The sequence below is a fragment of the Argopecten irradians genome, chromosome 16, assembly GCF_041381155.1.
Source record: "Argopecten irradians isolate NY chromosome 16, Ai_NY, whole genome shotgun sequence".
NCBI lineage: Eukaryota > Metazoa > Mollusca > Bivalvia > Pectinida > Pectinidae > Argopecten > Argopecten irradians.
Window position 1 is genome coordinate 17631233 of NC_091149.1, and position 25999 is coordinate 17657231.

General features: G+C 33.7%; 3 protein-coding genes across 3 annotated transcripts; 1 reads left to right on the top strand and 2 right to left on the bottom strand.

Annotated features, from left to right (window-relative positions):
• Positions 1 to 13100: 13100 nt before the first annotated feature.
• LOC138310848 (uncharacterized) lies at positions 13101 to 15561 on the bottom strand. Its single transcript, XM_069252177.1, has 3 exons — positions 14994 to 15561; positions 14623 to 14812; positions 13101 to 14330 (listed from the first exon to the last, which is right to left on the bottom strand). The coding sequence occupies exons 1-3, from the start codon at positions 15348 to 15350 to the stop codon at positions 14089 to 14091; spliced, it is 789 nt and encodes a 262-aa protein (XP_069108278.1). The 5' UTR covers positions 15351 to 15561; the 3' UTR covers positions 13101 to 14088.
• LOC138310055 (uncharacterized) lies at positions 15437 to 21713 on the top strand. The gene is made up of 10 exons (XM_069251202.1): positions 15437 to 15440; positions 15496 to 15611; positions 15728 to 15787; positions 15896 to 16075; positions 16205 to 16267; positions 16429 to 16485; positions 16644 to 16715; positions 16831 to 16893; positions 17028 to 20915; positions 21675 to 21713. The coding sequence occupies exons 1-10, from the start codon at positions 15437 to 15439 to the stop codon at positions 21711 to 21713; spliced, it is 4542 nt and encodes a 1513-aa protein (XP_069107303.1).
• Positions 21714 to 24454: 2741 nt separating this feature from the next.
• LOC138310056 (uncharacterized protein F54H12.2-like) lies at positions 24455 to 25774 on the bottom strand. The gene has a single exon (XM_069251203.1). The coding sequence runs from the start codon at positions 25772 to 25774 to the stop codon at positions 24455 to 24457; it is 1320 nt and encodes a 439-aa protein (XP_069107304.1).
• Positions 25775 to 25999: the final 225 nt, after the last annotated feature.

Consider the following 25999-nt stretch of genomic DNA (forward strand, 5'->3'; position numbering starts at 1 on the left):
AACGGGCGATCTGTAGGACAGACTCTTTTGACAAAATGACTTTTTCGCACTCGTAATAATAAAATAACATATTCTTTTTTGCATTATAATCATTCTGTTTATTTTACTGTTACTGTAGTTAAAGGGGGACAACTCAAATATCTTGTAAGCAAGATCAAACTGTTACGGACAATATTCAATTTTAACTGTTATCTTTAGACATGCATAAATGTTTGAGAAAAGTACAGCTACTAATTCTGGAAATCCCATATTTCAGTACTAGTTCTAGCCGAGGCTGTAACGGGCGATCACTTCTTCATATTTTAGTCCTGTGACTTATGATATTCCGTGTGATTGTTCTGAAGAAGATTGACATATATCAAAACGATCTGTAGGACAGACTCTTTTGACAAAATGACTTTTTCTGTTTATTTTACTGTTACTGTAGTTAAAGGGGGACAACTCAAATATCTTGTAAGCAAGATCAAACTGTTACGGACAATACTCAATTTTAACTGTTATCTTTAGACACAAACATTAAGTATTGACAGACCATCCAGCCTACTGTCCCGGAGTACAAGGCCGTGATAGACAGTTGTGCATGGTATACGTTGTAACGGGCGAACTCTGCTTTGTATTTTAGTCCGGTGGCTTATATCATTTTGTGAAATTGTCTTGATGAATGTTGACATACAATGTTTATCAATCTGTTCAGTATGACACTCTCTTTATCCAAAATTAATGTTTGATATTTTTCCAAATAATAATTAGCATGTACATTTGGCATCATATCATTTTATTTATTTCACAGTAGTAAAAGGGGGACAACCCAAACAACACTATCACTTTTGACATGCAATTCTAGCATTGCAATGATCGCTTATAATTGATATATGGATACTTGGGTGATGTAAATGATTGACTTATTAACTGTGGGGCATAGTTACAAAACACAAAAGTATTTTTTGTGAACACCATCTCGGTAACAGGTCTCACACAGTTAATTGGATATTTAAACCCTTTGATGGATTTCGTCGTTTGAAGGCCAGAGAGGAGTGTCATGTATCAGAAAAATACTAAGACGGCAAACCAAAATAGAAATAAATAAGAATCATTATTTTCATGCTATATCAGTTGCCATATATTTTCGTCATTATATGAATTGACAATGGTAACATTAAGTCTTTACTATAGCGATATTGAGTCATGTTTTGATAGTAACCTAAATGTGAGTAAGATCAGTGTATATCCTTGTTCAATCTAGAAAAAAAATATGCATAAATTATAAAATTGACGGGACGATACTTGTGCAGTTGTTACGGATTTATGGATTTATAAATCAGACGATATGCTAACATATTTACAGTTTGCACTGACATGGATTCAATAACCATGCTTTCTAGTATTATCATGATCAGCGTATAATAATAGTACAACACGTGCGGCGGTTCTATTGTTACGGGAATAGTCGCTGGTGTAGTCCTTATTTACAGTTTAGTTTCCGCTTTCATTTAACTGTGCTAAAATTAATGCAGTATATCGTTAAAAAATGAAAACCCAGCATATCCCACTTAACATCGCTATAGTCACCTGTGTTATAGTTGTTCACAACACACCCCACTTAACATCGCTATAGTCACCAGTGTTATAGTTGTTCACAACATTTCCCTCTTAACATCGCTATAGTCACCTGTGTTATAGTTGTTCACAACACACCCCTCTTAACATCGCTATAGTCACCTGTGTTATAGTTGTTCACAACACACCCCTGTTAACATTGTTAACATAGTGTTAAACCACTTGCTATAGTCACCTGTGTTAGTAGTTGTTCACAACACACCCCTCTTAACATCGCTATAGTCACCTGTGTTATAGTTGTTCACAACACACCCCTCTTAACATCGCTATAGTCACCTGTGTTGTAGTTGTTCACAACACACCCCTCTTAACATCGCTATAGTCACCTGTGTTGTAGTTGTTCACAACACACCCCTCTTAACATCGCTATAGTCACCTGTGTTATAGTTGTTCACAACACACCCCTCTTAACATCGCTATAGTCACCTGTGTTGTAGTTGTTCAGAACACATTCCTCTTAACATCGCTATAGTCACATGTGTTATAGTTGTTCACAACACTTCCCACTTAACATCGCTATAGTCACCAGTGTTATAGTTGTTCACAACACATCCCTCTTGTCATCGCTATAGTCACCAGTGTTATAGTTGTTCACAACACACCTATCTTAACATCGCTATAGTCACCTGTGTTATAATTGTTCACAGCACATCCCTCTTGTCATCGCTATAGTCACCTGTGTTATAGTTGTTCACAACACACCCCTCTTGTCATCGCTATAGTCACCAGTAGTGTTATAGTATACAGTTAAAGTCTGGCGTTGAGGGATATAGCAAGTTTCTGGTTTCCCGAGACTTGTCTATTTCCCGAATCGGAGCCGAGGGAAATAGGCAAATTCGAGGAAAACCGCAAACTTGATATATCACTCAATTCCATATTTTAACTGTGTTAAATACCTATACATTCAAAAGCTATGATTATACTAAAATATATTTCTCGCAAACGTTATATTCATGTCGCATACGGCAATAGTCATTAGAGATTGAGAGAATTTTACATTGTAATGGATCTACGTAATCTTAATGGATCTACTAGTAATCTTATCTTCAAACATACAAATTATTCTTGAGATGATAATTGTGATTCCATGTTCGTTTTGTTTTGCTTCTATTCAAACCGCTGGTTAAAATTTGATTTCGCTATGATTTCTCTATATTTCTACATTTATACCACTAGGCATAATACTAAATTTATATACAAGTATTGTTGAAATTCCGGAACGTTAACCACTCACAGGTAGCCTAAATAAATACATAACAACTGTACGTACATATACATGTAAAAGGTATTGTCCTCTGGCCTCATTACGTTTTTTTCACAAGCCTCTCACTTACAAGATAAACATGACGACGTGTTGGGTAACAGTTTCCGATCGATACTAACGTCGTCTGAGTACGTGAACGGAGATGGCGTTATCCAAAACTAGCTCCTCCCAATTGTTACGTCACCTAGCAACTGATAGCGTGATCGGAAAAAAAGGCCCGCCCACCTCGAATCTGATTGGTTAAACGAAAATAGCCGAGTCCGGGTGTGTGCTAGCTTCCAGGGGTATGCTAGTTCGAAAGACTGACATTTTTATATATAATTTATGATGCCTTACAACTATAGGTTTATTTTGGAAAAATACAGTACACTGTTGGTGATTTCATATGAAACTCTTCTGATGTTATATATTGATATATGGATTATACCTATTGTCATAGGAATTTGTTTCATCAAATATTGAACTGATACCAATAGAATTTCTGTTGGTTTGATAAAATTTTCATATATATTTACCACTTGGATTATATTTGAAATATCAATGGAAACAGCAGTGTAAATATGAATGGAATCCAGTGAAATTCCCATGAAATACTCCGTAGGGTAACAGTCGAAAACCACTGGATTTCAGTGTATGCTCAGATTTTGTTTTCTGTGCTATATGAAGTTAACAAACCACTGACATTCCTGCACCCCCAGTAGAGTTCATGGAATTCAGATGCCGTTGACTCCTACTTACATCCACGAAACTTCATAAACACAACACTCACCTGACTCAGGTTCATACATATTCATGAAAGGTGGGGTTGCAAAATCCGCCCACGTGCCGATTTTTTTTCAAATTTTGCAGTGTTAAAGGTCTAGGTACATAACAACTTTTTATGTGTTGTTTATTCATTTTGTATGTTTTAAAAAGGCATGAAGGGCCTGAATTGATATTTTCTAAACTTGCTTTGGGTATGTGGCAAGGGGACCCCTTGTGTCCATCTTTTGAACATAATTTTTATGTTTTAATTATTTTTGTTAATAAAAGATACTTCATTCTTTATTTCATATCCATTTATAATGATATTTACGAATTATATTTACGACAAATTGATTTTGAAGCAAAAAAACCTCAAATTTTTGTCAGGTTAAAAATTGAGGATATTGGGTTTGCTCGAAATATTTGGCATGTTATCGATTTTGTCCACACTTTTAAACTATTTTAAAAACATGCTATAGGTATAATCTTATAACAGATACTTTTTTTCAAAAAAATTGAAGTCCGGGAAAAAAACAGCATTTCATGGGCTGAAATGTAGCGAGGGGAATTTTCTAAAAAATAAATATTTGCCCTAGTTGACCATAAATTTTAAATTATCATAGACACCATAATAAAACAACAATTAGTGATATAATTTTTTGTTAGTTAACATATGTACTCTAAAATTATTGCATTTCTATTCATGCATCTTCCCCACCAGTACAAAAAAAACCTAACAACTATTCATGCATCTTCCCCACCAGTCCAAAAAAACCTAACAACTAGATATACTCTTGGGTGAAACAAATAGTTTCTCTTTTCATATAGGGAAACAGAGTTACATTAGAATTTCAAATAAAGTATGTATAATTTAAAAATAATACCAGCACCACAAAGGCTACAATCTTAATTTTGAGCAATCAGACGGCTTTTATTTCGAAACAATGGCAACAATGTATTTAAAACTGTTACTATCTCATTCGGCCTACCCAATAACCCATATGTACCAATTTTCACTAATATCTAATAATATCTAAATTTCAACCAATCAGAGACCTCCATTTTGTTTCCATGGCAACCAATCGTTTAAAAAGGGATTCCATGTTATTCAGCATATTTTATAACCCATATATACCAATTTTCACTTAAATCTGACAATATCTAAATTTCAACCAATCAGAGGCCTCCATTTTGTTTCCATGGCAACTGATCTTTTTGAAAGTGTTACCATGTTATTCAGCATACCTTGTAACACATATATACCAATTCTCACTTAATTCTGACATCATTTAAATTTTAGCCAATCAGAGGCCTCCGTTTTGTTACCATGGCAACCAATATTTTAAAAGGTGTTACCATGATATTTAGCATCAAAAATTATTACTGTACACCGATTTTCACTTATATCGGACTCTCGAATCATAAACTGGAAATGTATAACTAGGTATACTAACAAAGAAGTGTTCCGTTGCTACATGCACTCTCTATTTTGAAGTCACTCAAAAACAGTTTTTCAGGATTTTAATTTTGAACCTGATTTACACATAGACAGGAAATGTCATGGGAGTATTTTTAAACGGCGGTAAAATTGTGGACAAAACCAGTACAGGGTGAAATAAGATGACAAAGAGCAATGTTTCGTTTTCGTTTTTTCCAAAAAGTGTTAAATTTTCGTAAGAAATATTATATCAAACAAAATTTTCCGTTAAAAATCTTAAAGAAATGACTTAAATACAAAGTATACGATCTACTCAAATGAATTATGAATAAAAAAACGTAGAATATTTAACAAAGGCTAACCTTTTTTGGCATGTTTGTGCAGGTAGTTTTAATGAAAATGACTACAAAAAATTCAGGCCCTTTGGGCCTTTTTTAAAATCACAAAAGGAAAAAGAAGTGTCATTTAAAAGGGACAACTAGTAGTACTAACAATATGCAAAGTTTCAAGAAAATTGGACTGTGGGCAGTTTATATGGGATTTTTAACATTAGCTTGAAAACCACCTTTTCAATGTTCATGAATTGCTTGCGCATACTGCTGCTTGTTAGAGACCAAGCAACATAATCCGCCCAGTCACATTCAATTTGCTTACAATATATTCTGTAGAACAACAAACTCATAAAGGATAAGATTTTTATTTAATTTAATAAAATTACATGATAAGAATATCACACAAAATCACACCATTAACCACCAAACTATGATTATCATAATTATGTACAACGGACTCTCAATAATTTGGACACTTTCGTTTGTGACTAACCTATCTAAATTGCGATTATTTCCAAACAGTTTACTGAGTTGATAGATGTGAACTAAACTCGATCTATGGCATTCATATCCGGATTCTGAAATATCTAAGAATATTGAGGGTCAACTGCGTCATATCGTGAACTTCTATACACAAAAAATACATTGTACACATAAACATACATTTATATATTTACATTTTGAGTATTTCGTCACTATATGAATCAATCAACTGACGAAAACAGACATTTGCCTATGAAAGCACTATGACTACAACGAATCTCGTGAATCGATCAGCTGATTTCAAACATCGCGCCATTTTAATATAAAATAAAAATTAGTCTATATATATTTCCTGTCTTTCCAACCTTTCACCATTTCTTATCTGTATGACTTTTCTCTTTTTCCTGTATGTCTGACCTTTCTTTCTCTATTTTATGTGTGTCTGACCTTTCTTTATTTCATGTGTGTCTGACCTTTTTTTCTATTTCATGTGTGTCTGAAATTTCTCTAATTCATGTGTGTCTAACATTTCTCTAATTCATGTGTGTCTGACCTTTCTCTATTTCATGTGTGTCTGACATTTCTCTATTTCATGTGTGTCTGACATTTCTCTAATTCATGTGTGTCTGACATTTCTCTAATTCATGTGTGTCTGACATTTCTCTAATTCATGTGTGTCTGACCTTTCTCTATTTCATGTGTGTCTGACCTTCCTTATTTCATGTGTGTCTGACAACACTATTTTCCCTGTGTGTCTCACATATCTCTTTTTTCTGTCTGTCTGACATCTTACTGTTCCCTTTTTGTACTTTCCAATATTTTCCTTTTTTGTCTGGTGTCACTCCTTGAACTTTCTGGTCTCGCTATAATATATATTCTTTATATTATTTAAATATGATTCATTTCGATATCGTTTCTCTCCTGTCGTGGGTTACCCTCTTCTCTCCTCTGTTCATCTAATTCTACACTATTCGTTGAACTCTGTTTTCGTGATATTTTTGTATCAGAAGCGAACACATTGCTTAGTTTTCTCGTCATCGCATTGAAGGTTTCTCTCATTTCATGATTTCTAAATGAGTAAACCACTGGGTTACAAGCGGAGCATAAGCATGCCAATGCTGCAAAGGGTATCAGTATTCTCGGTACATTGTCTCGTCCTGATATCCCAATAACAAGCGCATAAAGATAACAAGGCAATGCAAGAACAATCTGTAGGGCAGCTAGTACACCTAATATCATTATCCCTCGAGTTTCCTTGTCAATGTCCCCTGCATGTGTGATATTTACATTCTCTCTCGCCTTTTTGTGGCTCCAAAGGATACGTATGTTTTGATAAGAACATGTAATGATAGCAGTTACTGTAAACACAGACCATGCTCCGTAATATAACAACACGTATCTCGTTTTATCCTCAGTCGTGTAGTTCAGTTGACACATCAGCACATGACTAGAGTTCGAAAACATTATAAAGACTATTATATTTAGAATGAAGACAATAATGAAAGTACCCATAACTATTTTTATTAGCAATGACAAATCCTTTATAAATGAGTTCCATGTATGACTTTTGAAGACAAGTAAACGGTCAAGAGATATCACTGCAATATGCGTCTCGGAGCTTGACATCATTAAAAGTATGTAAAATATACGAATTCTGCAGACCCATATGTCTATCCAAAACATATTACCAAGGTAAATCACAGCATTGAACAGGAGGCCAAATCCCACCCCAGCATCCGTCAGGCTAAGACTAAGGATATGAAGATATATAAAGTTTGAAGATTTCAATTTGGTGGCGAAGACCGTTATTACAGCGGGGATGTTTAGGATGATTATGACAAGGCCAGCACATAAAGTAATTACAGCAACATAGAACGGAATCACAACGGTAGTCACATTGGATTCATTATATCGAGGTAGTGTCGTCACATTATCATAAATTGCACCTGGAAAAGTAAAAACAAATAACTAGCAGGAGGATAAAAAATAACAAAAAATAAATTGTTATATAAATAACAAAAAAACCTAAAAGGCATTTGATTCATTACATTAAGGTAGAGTCGTCACGTTATCAAAAATTACTCCTGGAAATGTAAAAACGAATAATTAGATGAGAATATTAACGAAAAAATAAGTATTATATAGATAATAAGAATTTTTCAAAACGTTCTTTTGACATTAAAATTAGATTTAATATTGTATCGAGGTAGAGACGTCACGTTTTCATAAAGAGCGCCTAGAAATGTAAAAATACAACAGAAGGAGCATAACAAAATACCGTTTAAGTCAATTATAAATAAATCAAAGCGGTACACAATGAATTAAAATAGATTTATTACATTGGGGTAGAGCCGTTTTATTTTCAAAAGTTATTCCTGGAAAATTGAACATTTATCCCATAACTATGCATGTTCCACAATGGTAAAAACATGTTAACTTCCACATTTTGTGGTTGTTCATCGTTTATGTTTACACACCCACAGCGTCTGCCATTGGTTAACTTATTCATGTCTTGATTCGGATTGGCTTTCAACTTTGGGCTATTTTTTCATAGCGCATTTTCTTCTAAACATCATTAAATTTACGATATCAAAAAGGTATTATTCAAAGTGATCAACAACATTATATTAGCTCTCCATTTAGATAAGTTTTTGGCAGAAAGATCTTATAATGCAGTGTATTTTGGTACGTTTTCCCAAACTGTAAAAGAGAAATTCTGTTTAAGTTATGGGATAAAGAAGTTCTCCAAAGCGTGACCGTTATTTATCATGTTTGTCTAAACTTTCCTTAGTTAATTTTCAAATTTTAAAAAGACACTTGCTAAATCTCGTGTCTTTTTTAGAATTTGAAGTTATTCGAGTTTGATAAACAACAATCACTTAATCGGTAACCTCTATTTATCATGTTTATCTAAACTCTCGTGGTTAAACCTGACTAAATCGAGTTTGATTAAAATGACAAACAACGGGAATTTTCGGAGAATCTCTATTTTACGAGAGGAAGAAAACAAAATAAATAAAATAAACAAAACACAAATCAATTCATAAGAAATATATCAGAAATTATATTTTGAGGATTAGATTTAATACATATTTATATTAAAATAGAGTCGTCAAATTTTCATACATCCATCTGGAAAAATAAATTAAAATAACTAGAAAAAAAATTAAGAATGAAAAAGGAGTTTGACATAACATATGGATTCATAATATGGAAGAAGAGCCGTCACGTTTTCATAAATTGCACATGGAAAAATCAAAACCAAAACAACTGGTAAGGGATTTTTTAAAAAAAAATAAGCAAAAAATTAATTGATAAATAAGAAATTAAAACAATACCTTTTGAAATGAAAACTTTTTATTTCATGTTTCGAACAATGCTTATAACGAAGTGATTGCGTTGGTTACTATAGCACCGTAAGAAACATGTTTTATTGTATAATGTTAATTTCGTCATAAATAGGTAAATATGTTAAATTGCTGACAAATGGTCAATTTCATATCTTAAAAACAGAAGCCGTTAAATTAATATTTTTCTTCGGTAACAAAAGTTTACTTTACACTATTACCGTAGTTGAAAATTGTGCGCTTCTTATTTTACTTTAATATAAAAGTATTTAAAATACAAAATTTCATCCCAAAAAATTATGGCATTATGCTCTTTATGGAATGAGCAGACCCCAAAAGCAAAACAAATTGTTATATATATATATATTGTGTTAATTAGTCATGTGTAAGAGTAAATACCAATTATTGTCTAAATAATAAATATTATTTATCCTCTATTGTCGGAGGAGCATCTTTAATTAGATATTGTTAAAAATGCTTCACTGCTGAAAGAGCATAAACGATACCCGTGATTTGAATATTAAAGATGCTCCACCATTGGCAAATGATATTTATTTACTATCAGAAACAGCAGTTGACGATTTAGTCTTTTTCTTCAGTTACAAAAGTTACTTACTTTACACCATTACCATCGTTGAAAAGTTTGAGCTTCTAATTTTATTTCAAATTTAAAATATCAAAAATAATTAATTGCATCCCGAAAAAAATCCCTGGTGCTATATGGTATATGGAATGATGAACTGATTTGGCATGCACCAAAATAATTTATATTATTTTTGAGTTAATTAGACATATATTTACACGATTAATCACCAATTATTGTTCATATAATGAATATTATTTATGCTCTGTCGGCGTTGAAGCATCTTTAAATGAAGTATAATCGAGTTTATCATATCTAACTGACACAAAAATGCATATAAAATAACTTACTTGCATTTGATGCATGCACAATAAGTACTTAATTCATTGTTGGGCACAATGCCATGGATTTTGTTCGGGACATAATTTTTTATCTTAATTATTTTCATATGAAATTAATTTTGAAAGCTTGAACTTGTCAAATGGTGTAAAGTAAGAAACTATAATAAATTGTAACCGAAGAAAAATATTTACTTTCTTTGCTCCTTTTTTGACCGACCGTTTTTCGTAGGTGGAGCATCTTTCACTACATATTTTGACTAAACAAAAAACATTATCTTACCTTCAGATGAATTCATGGTGGGGCTCAAACACAAGAACTTTGCCGGTTAAAAACTTAAATGATGTATATTGCTTGCAATTTAATACTTCTGGGATTATGATAACGGCATTCCTTTCAGAAATTAATAGAATACTAGAAACCTTTCCTTGTGATTATGTCGAATCGAATGGATTTGCTGTTCTACATATGCACGTTTTGTCGCTATCATCTAGATCCCATTCGTAAAAAAATCTAATAAAGCCACATTCAGTCGCAGAAACCAAAGAAGCTGGCATCACATTCTAAAATGAATGTCTTTTGATCGATAATTTTGAACGTACATTTCTGTTTGTTGTGAGTGGCTCCCCATTTGCATCTTCATTTTACATAATGGCGAAGTTTTAAGATACCAGAAACGCGTGACTTAACGTGAACCTCAGACGGCAATACGTCACACTGTTCAGTAATGAAGGCAGCACAATGGCTATTATTAAGTCCAACCTGTCGCTGATTGACAATCATCTTATAAAATGATTACAATAATACCTATCTATACCTGCCTTAACAGGCAGATAGAGTCAATGTACTAAATACAAAACTACAAACCACCAGGCAGTGGTGCACTGGCTTGATAGATAAGTAAACAACACCCCAGCGGCCCTAATAAGCAGCCTGGCTTTGTGTCGCATTCACTCGTGTCACGTAGGAGGTCGACCAGCCGCTTGGATAACAATCATCTGGCCTTTCACGAAATGTTGTGTATTATAGATAATGAGTATTACTTCAAAAGCAAAAACTGCTTATAACTGTAAATGATTTACTCACGTTTTTAAAATCAAATAGGCATAGGCTAACTATCCAAAGCAAACACATTTGGCAATCGTATTGGTCGCCAGTTTGGGTAATTATAATAGCTGGATCCTGATATTGGTATAATTTTTCAGGATTTCACTAATAATCACGTTACAAAATAGGAAGGGGATTATCTTTCCAGAGAGTTGGTGTACATTTTAGGCAAAATATTGATCAAATAATGAAAAAAAATAATAGTAAATTTCAAATTGAAATAAATCAAATTTTAATGAAATTTCACTATTTTGTATCTCTCCCAGATTAGAATTTTAAGTTACTACTGTAACAGTCTGAAGCTATTATTTGAAATTAGTACTTATGTTGTTATGAAAATTATGTGCATTGCTTCATTATCCATAATTGTAAAACATGTTTAATTAAGTCAATTAAGCCTAGTTTTTTAAGCGTTTGGTCAATGCACTGAAATACTTACAAAACCAGCTTGGAAGATAAATAAGCAGAAGATAACTGTTGTTTTGTTATATCTTAATTGTTGTGCATGTAAATGTCTACAAAATGACGCAGCGCAAAATCTCCAACTTTGGACAATGCTTTGGTGGGATGTCTCCCAATCTGACATCTCTGGAGGTTGGAAACCCTGGTTCTGACCTTGTGATTATATCGAATTGAATGGATTGTCTGTTCTACATATGCAAGCTTTGTCGCTCTCATCTAAATCTCATTCGTGAAAAATCCAACAAGGCCACAATCAATTGCAGAAACCAAAGCCGGTACCCTAATTTATAATGAATGTCTTTCGATGGATAATTTTGAACGTAATTTCCTATTGTTTGTGTGTGGCTCTCCATTTGCATCTTCATTTTACATAAAGGCGATGTTTTAAGATACAAGAAACACGTGAACCTTAGACCTCAATACGTCACATTGTTCAGTAATGTAGGCAGCACACTGGCCATTGTAATCATACCTGTCGCTGATTGACAATTATCTTATAAAATGATTATAATAATACCTATCTTTATCTGTCTTAACAGGCATATAGACTTAATGTACCGATTAAATCATGTAGAAATTGTTCATTCGGTAAACAAGAAAAAGTTGTTTCATGTAGCACGTGGTCTTTATACGGAACTAGTCGCTAAGGCAGGTTTTACTGTACACTAGTATAATCCCTAGATTCGGTGAATATACACTTTCGTGAGTAATTAACAGATTATAATTAATAAGTAGAAACTTCCGTAATTAGCGTGACACCCGGAAGTTAAAATGGATAAGCAATAGGGGTATGATGGAAGTACTTGACCTAAGAAGATCAAGGAGAAAAGATACAATCATGGGTACTAGAATCCTCGGGTATATACACTTTCGTGATAATTAACAGATTATAATTAATAAGTAGAAACTTCCGTAATTAGCGTGACACCCGAAAGTTAAAATGGATAAGCAATAGGGGTATGACCGAAGTACTTGACCTAAGAAGATCAAGGAGAAAAGATACAATCATGGGTACTAGAATCCTCGGGTATACATGTACACTTTCGTGACTGTGTTGTTGTTATGAATCTTTGGTTAGATCTTTCTGAATCCATAATACGAGAACTTAATATAAAATGTTCACACACTTTGTTGAATTATGAGAAAATTAACTCAGGGGTTTGGAAAGTAACGAAAATGAAAGAAATAAAGAAACGCTATGCATGTATTGAATGTAAAGTAATGTTGGTTCAAGTATCGTACTAATAACTCGATTATTTTGGCTTCGGGTCCCTTCGATTGTAAATTCAATAAAAATGAAGAATTTTCAATAATGTGGTATCAGTATGGTAAGAAAATAATTACAACACAAAATACCATCAACATTTTGTTTATTGATGGGTAAAATGTAACAAAATAAGAAAATGTTGGATTAAACTATTCTATTAGCAGATCGTTATTTATCGTAATACATATATCTAAATCATGAAATCAAACTAAAACATGTTTGCTGGTACACTGTAAGTGTAATATCCGTCGATCAAAGAATACATGTTAAAATTACATATCAACAACGATGAACAAGTAATAATGCATGCCACAAGAAAATTGAAATATAATGATATTCAGAATAAATTTGTGAAGAAATATGAAAATTCTAACATTTCCCCTCTGTGTTGCAACATTCAGACAGATATATGTCAGGATTTTCTAGGATTACGAAACATAGATAATCCTTAGTCTGATGTCCGGGAAATGACCGGAAGATGTCCGATGAACCGGATATATACATATTTACTTTTCAGGAAGATTTCACTGACACGAAGAAGAATATCAAGATTTGACCATCATACTATTTACATAAAAGATAATTAGCTTCGAGTATTACTTATGTATTACACGTAATATTGTTCACGTGATATTGTCTTTAAGTTAACTAGGATATGAACGTTTCTACAGTCACAATTATCACCACACTCAAACTATGGACAAGTGTAATTATTTCGGTCGATACTTTTACCAGTATGATTTGAAAAAAGAATGAAATTATTCGATATCATCTCCTGATCAAGATATGGATATCTACCAACTAAGTCTGGTAAGTACTAATTTCACTTATCTTATTTTTGATTTAATCAGATGATTTAAATTTGATATCAGAATTTGTTTTCTCTCTCTTTCTCTTTCATAACAATATATATGTTATTTCGATATACATTTTAAAAGATAAGTTAAGATGTTGTAAATTTGGATATTTTAAAATAATTTTTCTTAGTGAAATTTGATCATTGTAAACATACGACATATCATCAAAACGGAAACATAAATGATACAGAAAACAGTCTTTGTTCCGTTTAGTCCACAATTCCACCGATTCAAAATGAAATATTGTCTTAGTCCCGTTTAGTCCACAACTCCACCGATTCAAAGGAAATCGTTTCAACATTCGGTATTTTGTTCATTGGAATCTTCAAACTTTCGTCCAGTTTCTCTCTTTTAGTAGTCTTGGGAAGTTTTCTCTTTGTATGATTACAGAAGCAATACTTTATGGTAAAGTACATACATGTGATGCTCATCAGTATAACAACAGATGCTAGAATGGCCGCATTCAAAATGATAATCTTCTCAATCAGACCTACAAACAAAGAAAATAAAGTAAATTAAAATTTATGGACACTGAACAATAGTCAATGTATATATTAATTTTTAATCTTTAATTATTCAGGATTGCTCAACTTCAAAAAATAAATCTTTATACAGTAATTAAAACACTTTTTTTACAACATATATCATATAAGGAGAACAAATATAAATCATATAGTTTTTTTCTTTCTTAAAAACTGATCTTTAATACATTTACCAAACTCTGTCATGTGTTCAGTCAGATAAGATAAAAGTGGTTGGTACATGTATACATGTATACGTACCGTCAATGTCAACAGGGTCAGCCTGGTCTGGGGCGGTAAGACTTTGATGTCCGGGTAGCGTAGTGGTCAGCTCACCAGGGGGTAGTGTCGTGGTCGAGTGATTATATGGTCGTAATGTTTCGATTTTTGGTATTCTGCGACTCGGTATGTCAGTGATGTTTTCCATAGCCGATGTTGTTGTTTCAGTTTTCTGTAATGTAAAATATTTGTATATATAAGGATATAATTATTTATATTAGATGGATAAAACTTCTGTAATGTTATAAATGATGTACAAATATCGTCATACGTATATGTTCTACAATTATCATAAAAAAAAAAAAAAAAAAAAAACTCTGCACATATTTAATTATTAAAGTATTTTAACTCACCTCAAGCTCGCATGCCGTATCGTCAATAATCACAGCAACATTAGAGTTGACAATGATCTTATCACACGTTACGACTGGGGATCGCGTAACAATCACAATTCGGAGATCGGGGAGTAGAGTCAGGTTGAGTTGCGAGTTCGGATTATCCAGATACACAAAATCAAAATTGATTCGATTAACGTTAGACCACTCCAACATCACTGATCTATTTGAAATGTTGCCTTTACAAAACACTTGACTGTTTTTCGAAATACATTTTGCTGAAGAAACAGGTAATAACACTAAAACGATGAAAAGTAATGGATACATGTTCCCGCCGTCTGTCAACTCTCTCCCTCCCTTGTGTTCGGCAAACATCGGTCATTTCCGGTATCACTGTAGAATACCGGGAACGTCCGAAATTTGACGACTGATAATTCAGGGGGCATAACTCGTGTTGTACAATGGGTCAGTAATTGTATATGCTTTTTTTTTAAATTACAGATTCTGAACGACATCTCAGATAATGACTCATTTAAAGATGATGATGATGATGATGAATACATAGGATTCGAATTAACAAAAGAACAAAAACAACTGATTGAAGAAATCACAGATAGATTTGAACATCCATCAGAAGTAAGTAAAATATTAATAATAAAATAATAATAATTTAAAATACTCAAACGTGACTTTATAACAGAATTTAAACTCTGTACCGTGTTTTATATATATATGTGTTTTTGTCGTTGTAGATAACAACGAATCGTAAGCGTAAGAATACGATTAGAGACGAGAGTGAAGACATTGAACCCGTAAGTAACTCGTAAACATTTGATTTACTCTGATATTTTATTGAACGCAATTTCATTACAGTCATGAAAATTGATTAATATTTCACATTTTTTTTGTTGTTGTTAAAGGTTTCCAAACGACACATTCCTCTGGAACTGGATGTGATTGTACATAACTATCCAACCTTACCAACCCCTGAGTCAATTTGTGACGATGACAATACAGAGGAGTCCAAAGAAAATGTATATATTCAAAAATTAAAAAAAATCAGACTCAAGAAGGCCAAAGAACAACAGGACGCATTCAAGGTAATATTCATATTTCTAATAAATAATGCGTAAAATATATTTATTTCATAATTTGATTGATACAACATGTTGATGATATCATAATATACATTTTTAAAACAAACAAAAAATCTTTATTTTATTATACAGAAGAAACACGACGAAAGGAATGCCAGACGGGAAAGAGCTAAAACAAAAAAGAATGAGTATTTGGTAAGCACTGTATCTAATAATCATTAGTATGAGAAAAAAGATGGATTTCTTTTTTCGTATGTTATGTTAATTTTTGTTAAATTAATATTGAATTATTTTTGTTTGTATGATATATTAATTATTGTCAAATTAATATTGAATTATTGTTATTATTATTTTAGGAGATCTATAAAGCAAAACAAGAGTCGGTCGTATTGATGAAGAAAAGAAAATTACAAGTAAGTATTTACAGTATTTACAGTAAAAAAAAAAAAAAAAAAAAAAAAAAAAAAAAAAAAAATATATATATATAGTTAATAAAACTGTTTTCCATAATATTACGATATCTATATAACAATGCATAATTGTAATGGAATATTTTTTTTGTTTGTTCAAGGATTTCTTCGAGTGTTTTGATGAGGAGAGCAACGGGGATCTGATAGAGGAACTAGACAATGTGGAAATGACAGTAAGTGATTTAGATTTTGTCTTGGTCATGTACTGATATTTTACAACCGATAATATAAACGAAAATGATATATGTCTTTAAAAACACAGATTAAAATTTGTATTTTGTTTTTCAGATACAAGCTGAACAAGACATCGAGAAATTTGCAAACGAACTCTTCGATGAAGAAGAATGGAAAGTGAGTATTTTCATGACATGATAGCATAAAAATGATATATTGTTCTTTACACACACACACACACACTCACACACTCTTACACACTGTTTACATAATGGTAATGACAATAATTTACTATTGAGTTTTTTTCTCAGACGACTGAAATGACACAAAATGCTGTTGATGATGGTGATGATGATGAGGAGGAGGTGCAGGATGAGGACAACGGTGATGATGATGACGACGATGATGATGATTATGATGGTGATGACCACGAAGGTTTTAGTGATGATGATGATGATGAAGAGCAGGGTGAGGGCGAGGGCGACGGTGATGATGCTGATGATGATGATGGTGATGATGATGTTGGTGATGATGATGATGGTGATGACGTCGACGGTGATGATGATGATGATGATGATGTGAATGAGGAAAACTGTGATGCCGATCAAGTAGGTGGTGGTAAAGATACAGGGGGAAAAGTCACGTCAGTTGGAAACGGAAGTGATGCGGACATTGATAGTGGATTTCAATTGAGCGAAAAACGAACCATAAACAGGCCTAAGTTTGGTGTTAAAGAGACAACATACGAAGTCAGTCTAACGCCAAATTGGCATGGACGCTCGTGGTTATCTCTTTTGACTAATTTACATGATGTATTTGCTAAAGCGATAGCCCTTTCCGCCGCTGGTCTCCAATCCGATGACAGAGGGAGAATCTATATAAATCAGGAAGGTTTAGATTCTCCTATTGTTATTCATTTTCGGGAACTGAAAGATATCACCCCTGAGGTAATTTTGGCTGAAATAATCAAAGTCTTGCAAAGCAAGCAGCATTTGGTTTTGGAAAATTCATTCACAATTCATATTGGAACAGTAAGAATGCTCAGGGGTGGCCATTTTACAGGCAACTTAGAACGCGATATCAAAAGAAAACATAGTATATTTGAAATCAAAAATGAAGATGACAATCTTTGCTGTGCTCGTGCTATTTGGGTCTGTCACGAATATGCAAAAATTGATGATGAAAATGATCAGAATCCAAAACGTAAAAGTGTTTCAAAAAAACGTATTCGTGACATTACGAGCAAACGACTAAAATGTGAAGCTATCAAGTTACACAATGAGGCTGGTGTCAGATTGGAGGCTAGTTGTGGTATCCCTGAAATCAAACAGTTTGAGCGTCATTTAGATGTTCAAATTATTGTGTTGTCTGGAAGTCGTTTTGGTGAGGTTGAATACAGAGGCTCCCATCAAAAAACACGTAAGTTGTTCTTGTTGAGAATGGACTCTCATTTCCATGCTGTTGTAAACGTTCAGGGTTTTTACGGGAACAAGTATTTCTGCATGGAATGTCTAAAGGCTCATGGTCAAAGGTGGCACAAATGCACCATCGCAAAGTGTAGAACTTGTTCAAGACAGGAGTGCAAAACAGACCAGGACAGTGCTATCTGTTCGGACTGTAATGTAGTCTGTAAAAACTCTGAGTGTTTTCAACTTCATAAGAAAGCACCCTTCAATAAGTACAACAAATGTGTCGGGAAATCTTTTTGTGAAACGTTTTGGAAATGTCCTTTGTGTACAAGGCTTTTTCAACGAAAAGATGTGTCTCCGGATTCACATTCTTGTGAAGACCGAAAATGTGTCAACTGCCAACAGATCCATACAGGTGATCATCAGTGTTTCATAGAGAAGCGGAATGTGAACCCACCGGGATATAACTATATCTTTTTCGATTTCGAATGTATTCAGGAAACAGGTTTTCACATTCCGAATCTCTGTGTTGCACAAAAAACCTGTAAGGTTTGCATTGATCGGCCAATCAATGGCGACAACCAGCATTGTGACGGTTGTGGTATCCGGCAAATGACGTTTACGGATGCCGAGACATTTTGCGACTGGGTTTTTAGTCCTAGTCATTCAAAATATACCATCGTTGCACACAATATGAAGGGTTATGATGGCTATTTTCTCCTAGCGTATCTTTACAAAAACGCAATCAAACCAGAAATCATCTTCAGTGGTGGGAAAATTATGTACATGTACATACCATCTCTTAAAATCAGGGTCATTGATTCACTAAATTTCATACAAAGTAGTTTGGCAAAATTACCAAAAACATTTGGGGAAGTAGAATTAAAAAAAGGTTATTTCCCACACTTGTTCAATACTGAACAAAATCAAAACTATGTTGGAAAACTCCCTGATGTAAGTTACTACGGTGTCGATAGCATGAACTGTAAAAATAGGAAACAGTTTTTGTGTTGGTACAAAGAAAAATCAAACGAGAACTATGTGTTTGATTTTCAGGAGGAGTTATTTACGTATTGCTTGGCAGATGTAGATATACTGAGACGGTGTCTGCTGAAGTTTAGACAGCTATTGTTGAATCTGACAAACACAGACCCTTTACAGTATATCACGGCTGCATCTGTCTGTATGGCCGTATACAACTCACAGTTCCTAAAGGACCAAACTCTAGCCAGACTTCCGTCCGATGGGTTAACTGTGAAAGATCAGTTCTCCAGAATTTCCATTGCTTGGTTAGAGTGGGTAATGAAATCTGACACATCCATACACATCCAACATGCATGCAATGGCGGAGAACAAAAGGTAGGAAAGTACCGGGTCGATGGTTTGGACAAAGAAAACAAAACTGTATACGAGTATCATTCTTGTTTCTATCACGGGTGTCCAGATTGTTATTCGCCAAAAAATCATAATCCAAAAACAAACACATCTTTCGAAAAATTATATGTGGACACCCAAAACAAAAAGCAGTATATTGAAGCTGCAGGATTTACCTATTTATGTAAGTGGGATCATGAATTCAGGCAGGAGATAAAGTCAGACAGTATACTTGCAACTTTTGTTGACAACATAGAAGTTGTAGAAAGGCTACATCCACGGGATGCATTTTTTGGAGGCAGAACTAATGCCTATCGCCTGCATTACAAACCCGTTCAGGGTGAAACAGTCCAATATGTTGACTTCACAAGCCTATACCCGTATGTCAACAAATACTGCAAGTATCCTATCGGCTACCCTGAGATCATAACATCAAATTTTCAGGACATTTCATCCTATTTTGGCTTAATTCAATGTAAAATTTTACCACCCAGACAACTTTATCATCCGGTATTACCCTACAGATCCAATGGTAAACTCATGTTCCCGTTGTGTAGAACTTGCACTGAAGATAGCTATCAGGGTACATGTACTCATTCAGATAAGGAACGCGCTCTCTTGGGCACATGGTGCTCCGTAGAGCTTGACGTTGCTTTACAAAAGGGGTATGTAGTCCAGGAAATACACGAAGTGTATCACTTTCATCAGACTGCCTGTTACGACTCGACAACTGGTACAGACGGACTATTTACAAATTACATAAACACCTTTTTGAAAATAAAACAGGAAGCATCAGGGTGGCCGACCTGGTGTAAAACTGACACTGACAAAGACGAATACATACGACAGTATGAAGAACGAGAAGACATACTTTTAGACCGCGACAATATAAAACAAAATGACGGACTTAGGGCTTTGGCTAAACTAATGCTTAACTCATTTTGGGGGAGGTATGGTATGCGACTTAATCTTCCCCAGACCGAAGTCATTACCGACCAAGCCGACTTTCATTTCTTGCTTTCTGACGAGACAAAACACATAAAAGACTTTCATTGTGTATCTGACGATTATATTGTCATGGAATGGTTGTACAAAGACCCCTTTGTACCAGAGGGACACAACACCAACATATTTGTTGCGTGTTTTACGACAGCACACGCACGACTTCGACTGTACAACGAAATGGACAAACTGAGTGACAGAGTTCTTTACAGTGACACAGACTCTCTAATATATGTACACAAAGACGGACAGTACAATCCCAGTTTAGGTGACTATTTAGGTGACTTGACGTCAGAATTGACATGTAAGGAATTAGGTTGTAAAGATTTAGAGTGCTTAAACCATCACTATATTACAGAATTCATCAGTGGGGGGCCAAAAAACTACGCTTACACGACGGACGTTGGGACAGAAGTATGTAAAGTTAAAGGTTTCACACTAAATTTCAAAAATAGCAAACTGATAAATTTCGAAACAGTTAAATCCCTTGTAAAAACAAACCAAGACCTTCACATCAATATCGTAAAAGACAGAAAAATATGTAGAGACAAAAAAAGTGCTAAAATCTACAACAGGAAAGAAATAAAAAAGTATCAGTTTTGTTATACAAAGCGTCAACTCTTAGATGACCTTTCGACGCTTCCATATGGCTACTAAAAGAAAACAAAACAAAAAAGATTGTGAAAATGTATTCGTTTGTTTATTTTATCATTGTACATTGTTTTCATCAAAGCAAATATCTGTGTTACGTCTGAAATTATTGTCATTACTATTTCATAATTGTACATATCAAAGTGGATGTATATTTTCATTGTAAAATAAAGCTAATATCCTGATGTATTTATGTACATTTTATCATGATTAATTATAACCAATACTATTTTCATATTAAACTTTTTTTTTTTGTAATTTGAACTTTAATATGAATCATATTATGATGTACATTTTTTATAAAAAAAAAAAAAAAAAAAAATGAATTATCATTATTACTTTTTCATAACTGTACATACAAAAAAAAATGTCTATTGTGTAACTGATAAATAAAATTAATGAATGTTATTTGCAATCATTGTTTGTCTTGAAATTAATGTTAACACAGTTAATGTTTTCGGGTAAATTGAGCCAATCAGTAGAATTGACATGAAGACATTTCACATTCAATCTCTGTTCCAGAAATTTGAAATCCACTGTAATATTCCCAAGAAATACTAAACTGCTGTTCATTGTATTTAGAACCACACTTGAACATTGGTTGAATGTATAGATGTCTTCGTGATCACTGCTGATATTTCCGTTATGGTATTGAAAGAATGCGGAAGTAAAGTTATTATTACCATTACATGTAACAATGGATGAAGTATTAATCGGTATCGATATTCCGAAGGCAAAATTTAAACAAAGTGAAATCATTAAGACAAATTTCACATTTTTCCGTTTAAGAATTCTCTGCTTCCTCTTCTGTTTCTTTGTTTGATGCGAAGCAGTTACCGATCTGTAAGTGTGTGGAGTGTCACAATCATTATTAACATGGTTTTGTCCTTCATTATCAGATGTAACTTCTGTTGAAGTCAAATCATCCGAAAATACATTCATGTGCTCCATAATGACGTTATCCATTCTGGTCGAGTGTAAAAGTAGAACTGATACACATATCTAGAGTCGGTGAAATTTAATATAATTTAATCCACTTGGAGGCTAATTTCGGTTTTAAGGATGTTGATGATGATAATGACTTCCGCTTCTTACGTAATCCCGGTGGTCCTCTGCTCTTAGTACCTTCCACATATTTAGAATACTTATTTTTGACATTGTTTTCAATTTCCGGTGAGATGGTCAATAATTCATCTACATCACTGTCTTCGTCAGTGACCCCACCACCGTTTTTGGAAGACAAAATTTCCTTTTCTCTGAGCGACATAATAGGTTTGGGTGTTACATTTAAATACCCTGAACCTATTTGTGTATTATCCTTATCGCAAATTAGGGACTTCAATATAGCTAATAATAAATCAGCAAAAGTAGGTGATCCACTATTATCATCACCTGTCGTTAAATGTATCATATTTTTCAAAAGCGTTATCAGGTCGACTCCATTAATAGATGTACCATTAAAGAAAAGTTCGCCTTTGCTATTCCAGTCAAACACACCGTGGAAATGTGTTCTGAAGAATTCTAACCAGTCTTTGGCTTTAGATTTTATCGAATCCGGAAGATACTGTAATATCGACGAAACGATTTTTTCGTTATCGTTTCCTTTTGTATTGTTGTCGATATTTTTGGTCATGCCCTCCAGTTTATGCTTGTCTAACAAAATCATTTCCTTAGCCATGTTTAGAGAAAAAAATCACGTACAGGCTGAAGTAACAGACCAATTTTACAAGAAAAGTTGATGAATGTTTGTTTCTTTTTCTTTAGACTTGTCTTCTTGCTGGCTAAAACCGATATGGTACCCGCGTGTTTTCGTAATTTCTTTATATAGTCCAATGGTAAATGGAAAGTACCCATGTATATATTATGCACAATTTCACTTAGCACACGGAGCTGTTCATTAGTCATAAAATGCAGTAACTGTTTCTTCTGTTTTAATGTTGACGTCATTAAAAGCTGTAGAAAAGCTTGATGTGTGTATATCCTCTTCGGTAGTGCCATTATGTATTACACTCTAACTATCTGTGTACTAACTTTTTGGTATATAAACCATAATGTTTTCATCAAAAATATTTGTCCTCAGTTGATAGGCTAGATCTTGAGTATGTGGACTTAAATCGACCAATAGATATCCGTACGGTTTGCTGGTAGCTTTTTGAAAGGCATCTTTAAAGAATGGTAATTTATCTGGAAAAGCTTGTGATCCGAAAATGGAAATTTGTTTTTTGTCTCGTAGACATCTAAACAATATTATGTAGTGACAATTTAAACTTATAGTCCGGGCATATTTACCTGGTGGGTATAAATTTTGAGTAATGAATATACAAGATATATTTCTGTGATGAGAATCAACGGTAAACAAATGCAGAATATCTTTATCTGATGTTAAAGCATTCATAAGGTCGTCTAACACCAATAAAGTGTGTTGACTAACATCCTCTGACCATCGTTCAATATCTTCTCTTGAAGGTAAACCTTGAAATAAATGTATATTTGCTATCTTTCTCTCCATATCATCAAATATTGGTTGATGAACGCTATATGCATATATTATTTTAGACGGCACCTCAGTGAACATATCTCTGACATTTTCCAGTAACCTGTTAATAAAGTAGGTTTTACCACTTCCAGTACCACCGCTAACCATAATTGTACATGGTGCAATAAATGGTAACATCATTTCACAGTTCAAAGTGTCTCCTCTTTTTTCGATGTGTCACTATCATCAATCACATTTATAATGAGTAATCGTACATGCGATGTAACGCTTTTTAAACAGAAGAATAAGCATTTATGTAAGTTTTTTCCATATTTTTTTTATTTATTCATATTTTTTTTATTCTAATATCTACATAAGAATTTTTTTCGAAACATTTTTACAATCATTTGGTCATTAATACATAGCATTGACGTAAATTTTGATATAAATATATTCATAGTATTTCCATTACATACAAACAATAAATAAAGTAAACAATATATACCACACACATTAGAATTATATGACTGTAATACCCTATCATTACATACATAATATTTACAATGTTTCTCAAGATAAGTTTTTAAAATACAACTGTAATATTCAGGTCTCCGACCAAAGCTGTCAAAAAATTCACCACACATAGGTGAATGGAAGTACATAGCTACCCAATGTGTTCCAGGTTTACTGGATGGGTCTGTATTTACAATCAAACCACACGGGAAATCCAGAAGATTTGGTGGTAAATTGTTCAATGCATAAACATTTAAAATTCTTTTTGACAAAATTTTGTCCCTGTTGATTAACATTCTCAAGTCAGATGTATTCATGGTTGAATATACTGAACATCTCTTGTTTTATCCAGTTGTAACAGCGAAGGAAATTCAGCAAATGCTATACATGTCACTGGTTCAGGTAAAGGTGCACCAAAACGTATTTCCAATCTTGTATTCCCTTGTTTGACCAAATTGATGTGCTCCTGATCTGCGTATGCTGGGTCCAATAGAAATGTGTATAATGCATATCCGTTAACAAAATCCTCCTTTTTAACAGTGAAAATTTCGTTTTGTCTTGATGTACAGGCTGCATCCATGAAATTCAAGTAAGCTGTTACGAATCTGTTATTCTTTGTAAAATCGAGTTTATATGGCCTTTGTGGATAGCTTGTACCATTGACAAACAGTCCTACATCTGTAACATCCCAACAACCAAAGTTGAAAGGATTTTTATTCATACTGCCATTCACCGCTGATGAACTAACAAGTCCTATTAAAACTTTGGATGGTAAAGCATTTGGAAACATGTTATCCCAGCAGACATTATTTGAATATCTCGGAACAGTGTGTGTCTTTACATCGGATTTAGTAAAATAATATTGAGCTTTAGAGTTCTCCAACTGTTGACTATGAGCCAAAATAACTCCAGGGTCTAGTTTGACTTTGTACATCTTCAGAGTAGCCTCTTCTATAAGTAAACGATAGTTTGCGGTACCAGTCGGCGACAATAAAACAAATGACACTGGATTACGATAAAATTTCAAATACATATCCACACCATTTAGCATGTACTTATCTATGGCGAATACATCCTCTAATAGTGTCCCTTCTATTTCAAATTGTTTACTTTCTTTAACGAGTGAATGTCTAACAAACAATCCTTCGTTTGTCGTTGTAACAGGATCCAAAGAATCTAACTGTGCTGTATCTTTATGGAACATTTGAGCTTCCAGTTGACCACTATCACCGGCATGTTGATTGTACAACAATGTTTTTATATAAGCTTTGTATGGGTAGTTACATGTTTGACACGATACTAGTTTTCCATTCATAAGGATGTCTAGTTGTGACCATAACGACTGTAACGGTTGATTCACAATACTAACTTTATCTGTATCAGTCAAGTAATCACCATTGGACTTCACTATTCTGCATCGTAAATATAACTGTGACTTTCGCAAATCAGTGTACAATGCCCCTTGACCACTAACAAAAAATTCTAGTGGTGAATCATCAGATGACAGAGAAGAGATAGGTCTATACTCTTCATAAAAGCTCCTCTCTACGGCAACCTGGTTTGGAAGGTCTTCAAATACTGAGAGTTCATAAGGCTGTGCAATATCTGTGTTGTTTTCATTCAAAAACGCCATTGTTTAATCTACTAAATATAGATTTATCTTTCACAGTTCTTTTCTTTTTTTTACCCACAGGCTTCTTTACTGCTGTCCCCTTTTTATTCTTCCGTGGTTGCTTCTGTTTTGTGCTATTAGAACTTTTTCCCGAGTCTTTTGTCCTTTTCTTTGCTTTCTTAAAAGTCACGTGGGGTAAATCATTTTCAATTTCCTGTTTCAGCTGTGATGATGCTTGTTGATTTA

Bases quoted from the DNA above. Each gene is read 5' to 3' on its own strand.
- LOC138310055 (XM_069251202.1), top strand. The intron at 15,788-15,895 runs GTAAGTAACTCG...TTGTTGTTAAAG, and splicing joins AGAGTGAAGACATTGAACCC to GTTTCCAAACGACACATTCC. The intron at 16,716-16,830 runs GTAAGTGATTTA...TTTGTTTTTCAG, and splicing joins TAGACAATGTGGAAATGACA to ATACAAGCTGAACAAGACAT.
- LOC138310848 (XM_069252177.1), bottom strand. From the start codon at position 15,350: ATGTTTGCCGAACACAAGGGAGGGAGAGAGTTGACAGACGGCGGGAAC. The intron at 14,813-14,993 runs GTGAGTTAAAAT...TTTACATTACAG, and splicing joins ATACGGCATGCGAGCTTGAG to AAAACTGAAACAACAACATC. The intron at 14,331-14,622 runs GTACGTATACAT...CTTTGTTTGTAG, and splicing joins TGACCCTGTTGACATTGACG to GTCTGATTGAGAAGATTATC.
- LOC138310056 (XM_069251203.1), bottom strand. From the start codon at position 25,774: ATGGCGTTTTTGAATGAAAACAACACAGATATTGCACAGCCTTATGAA.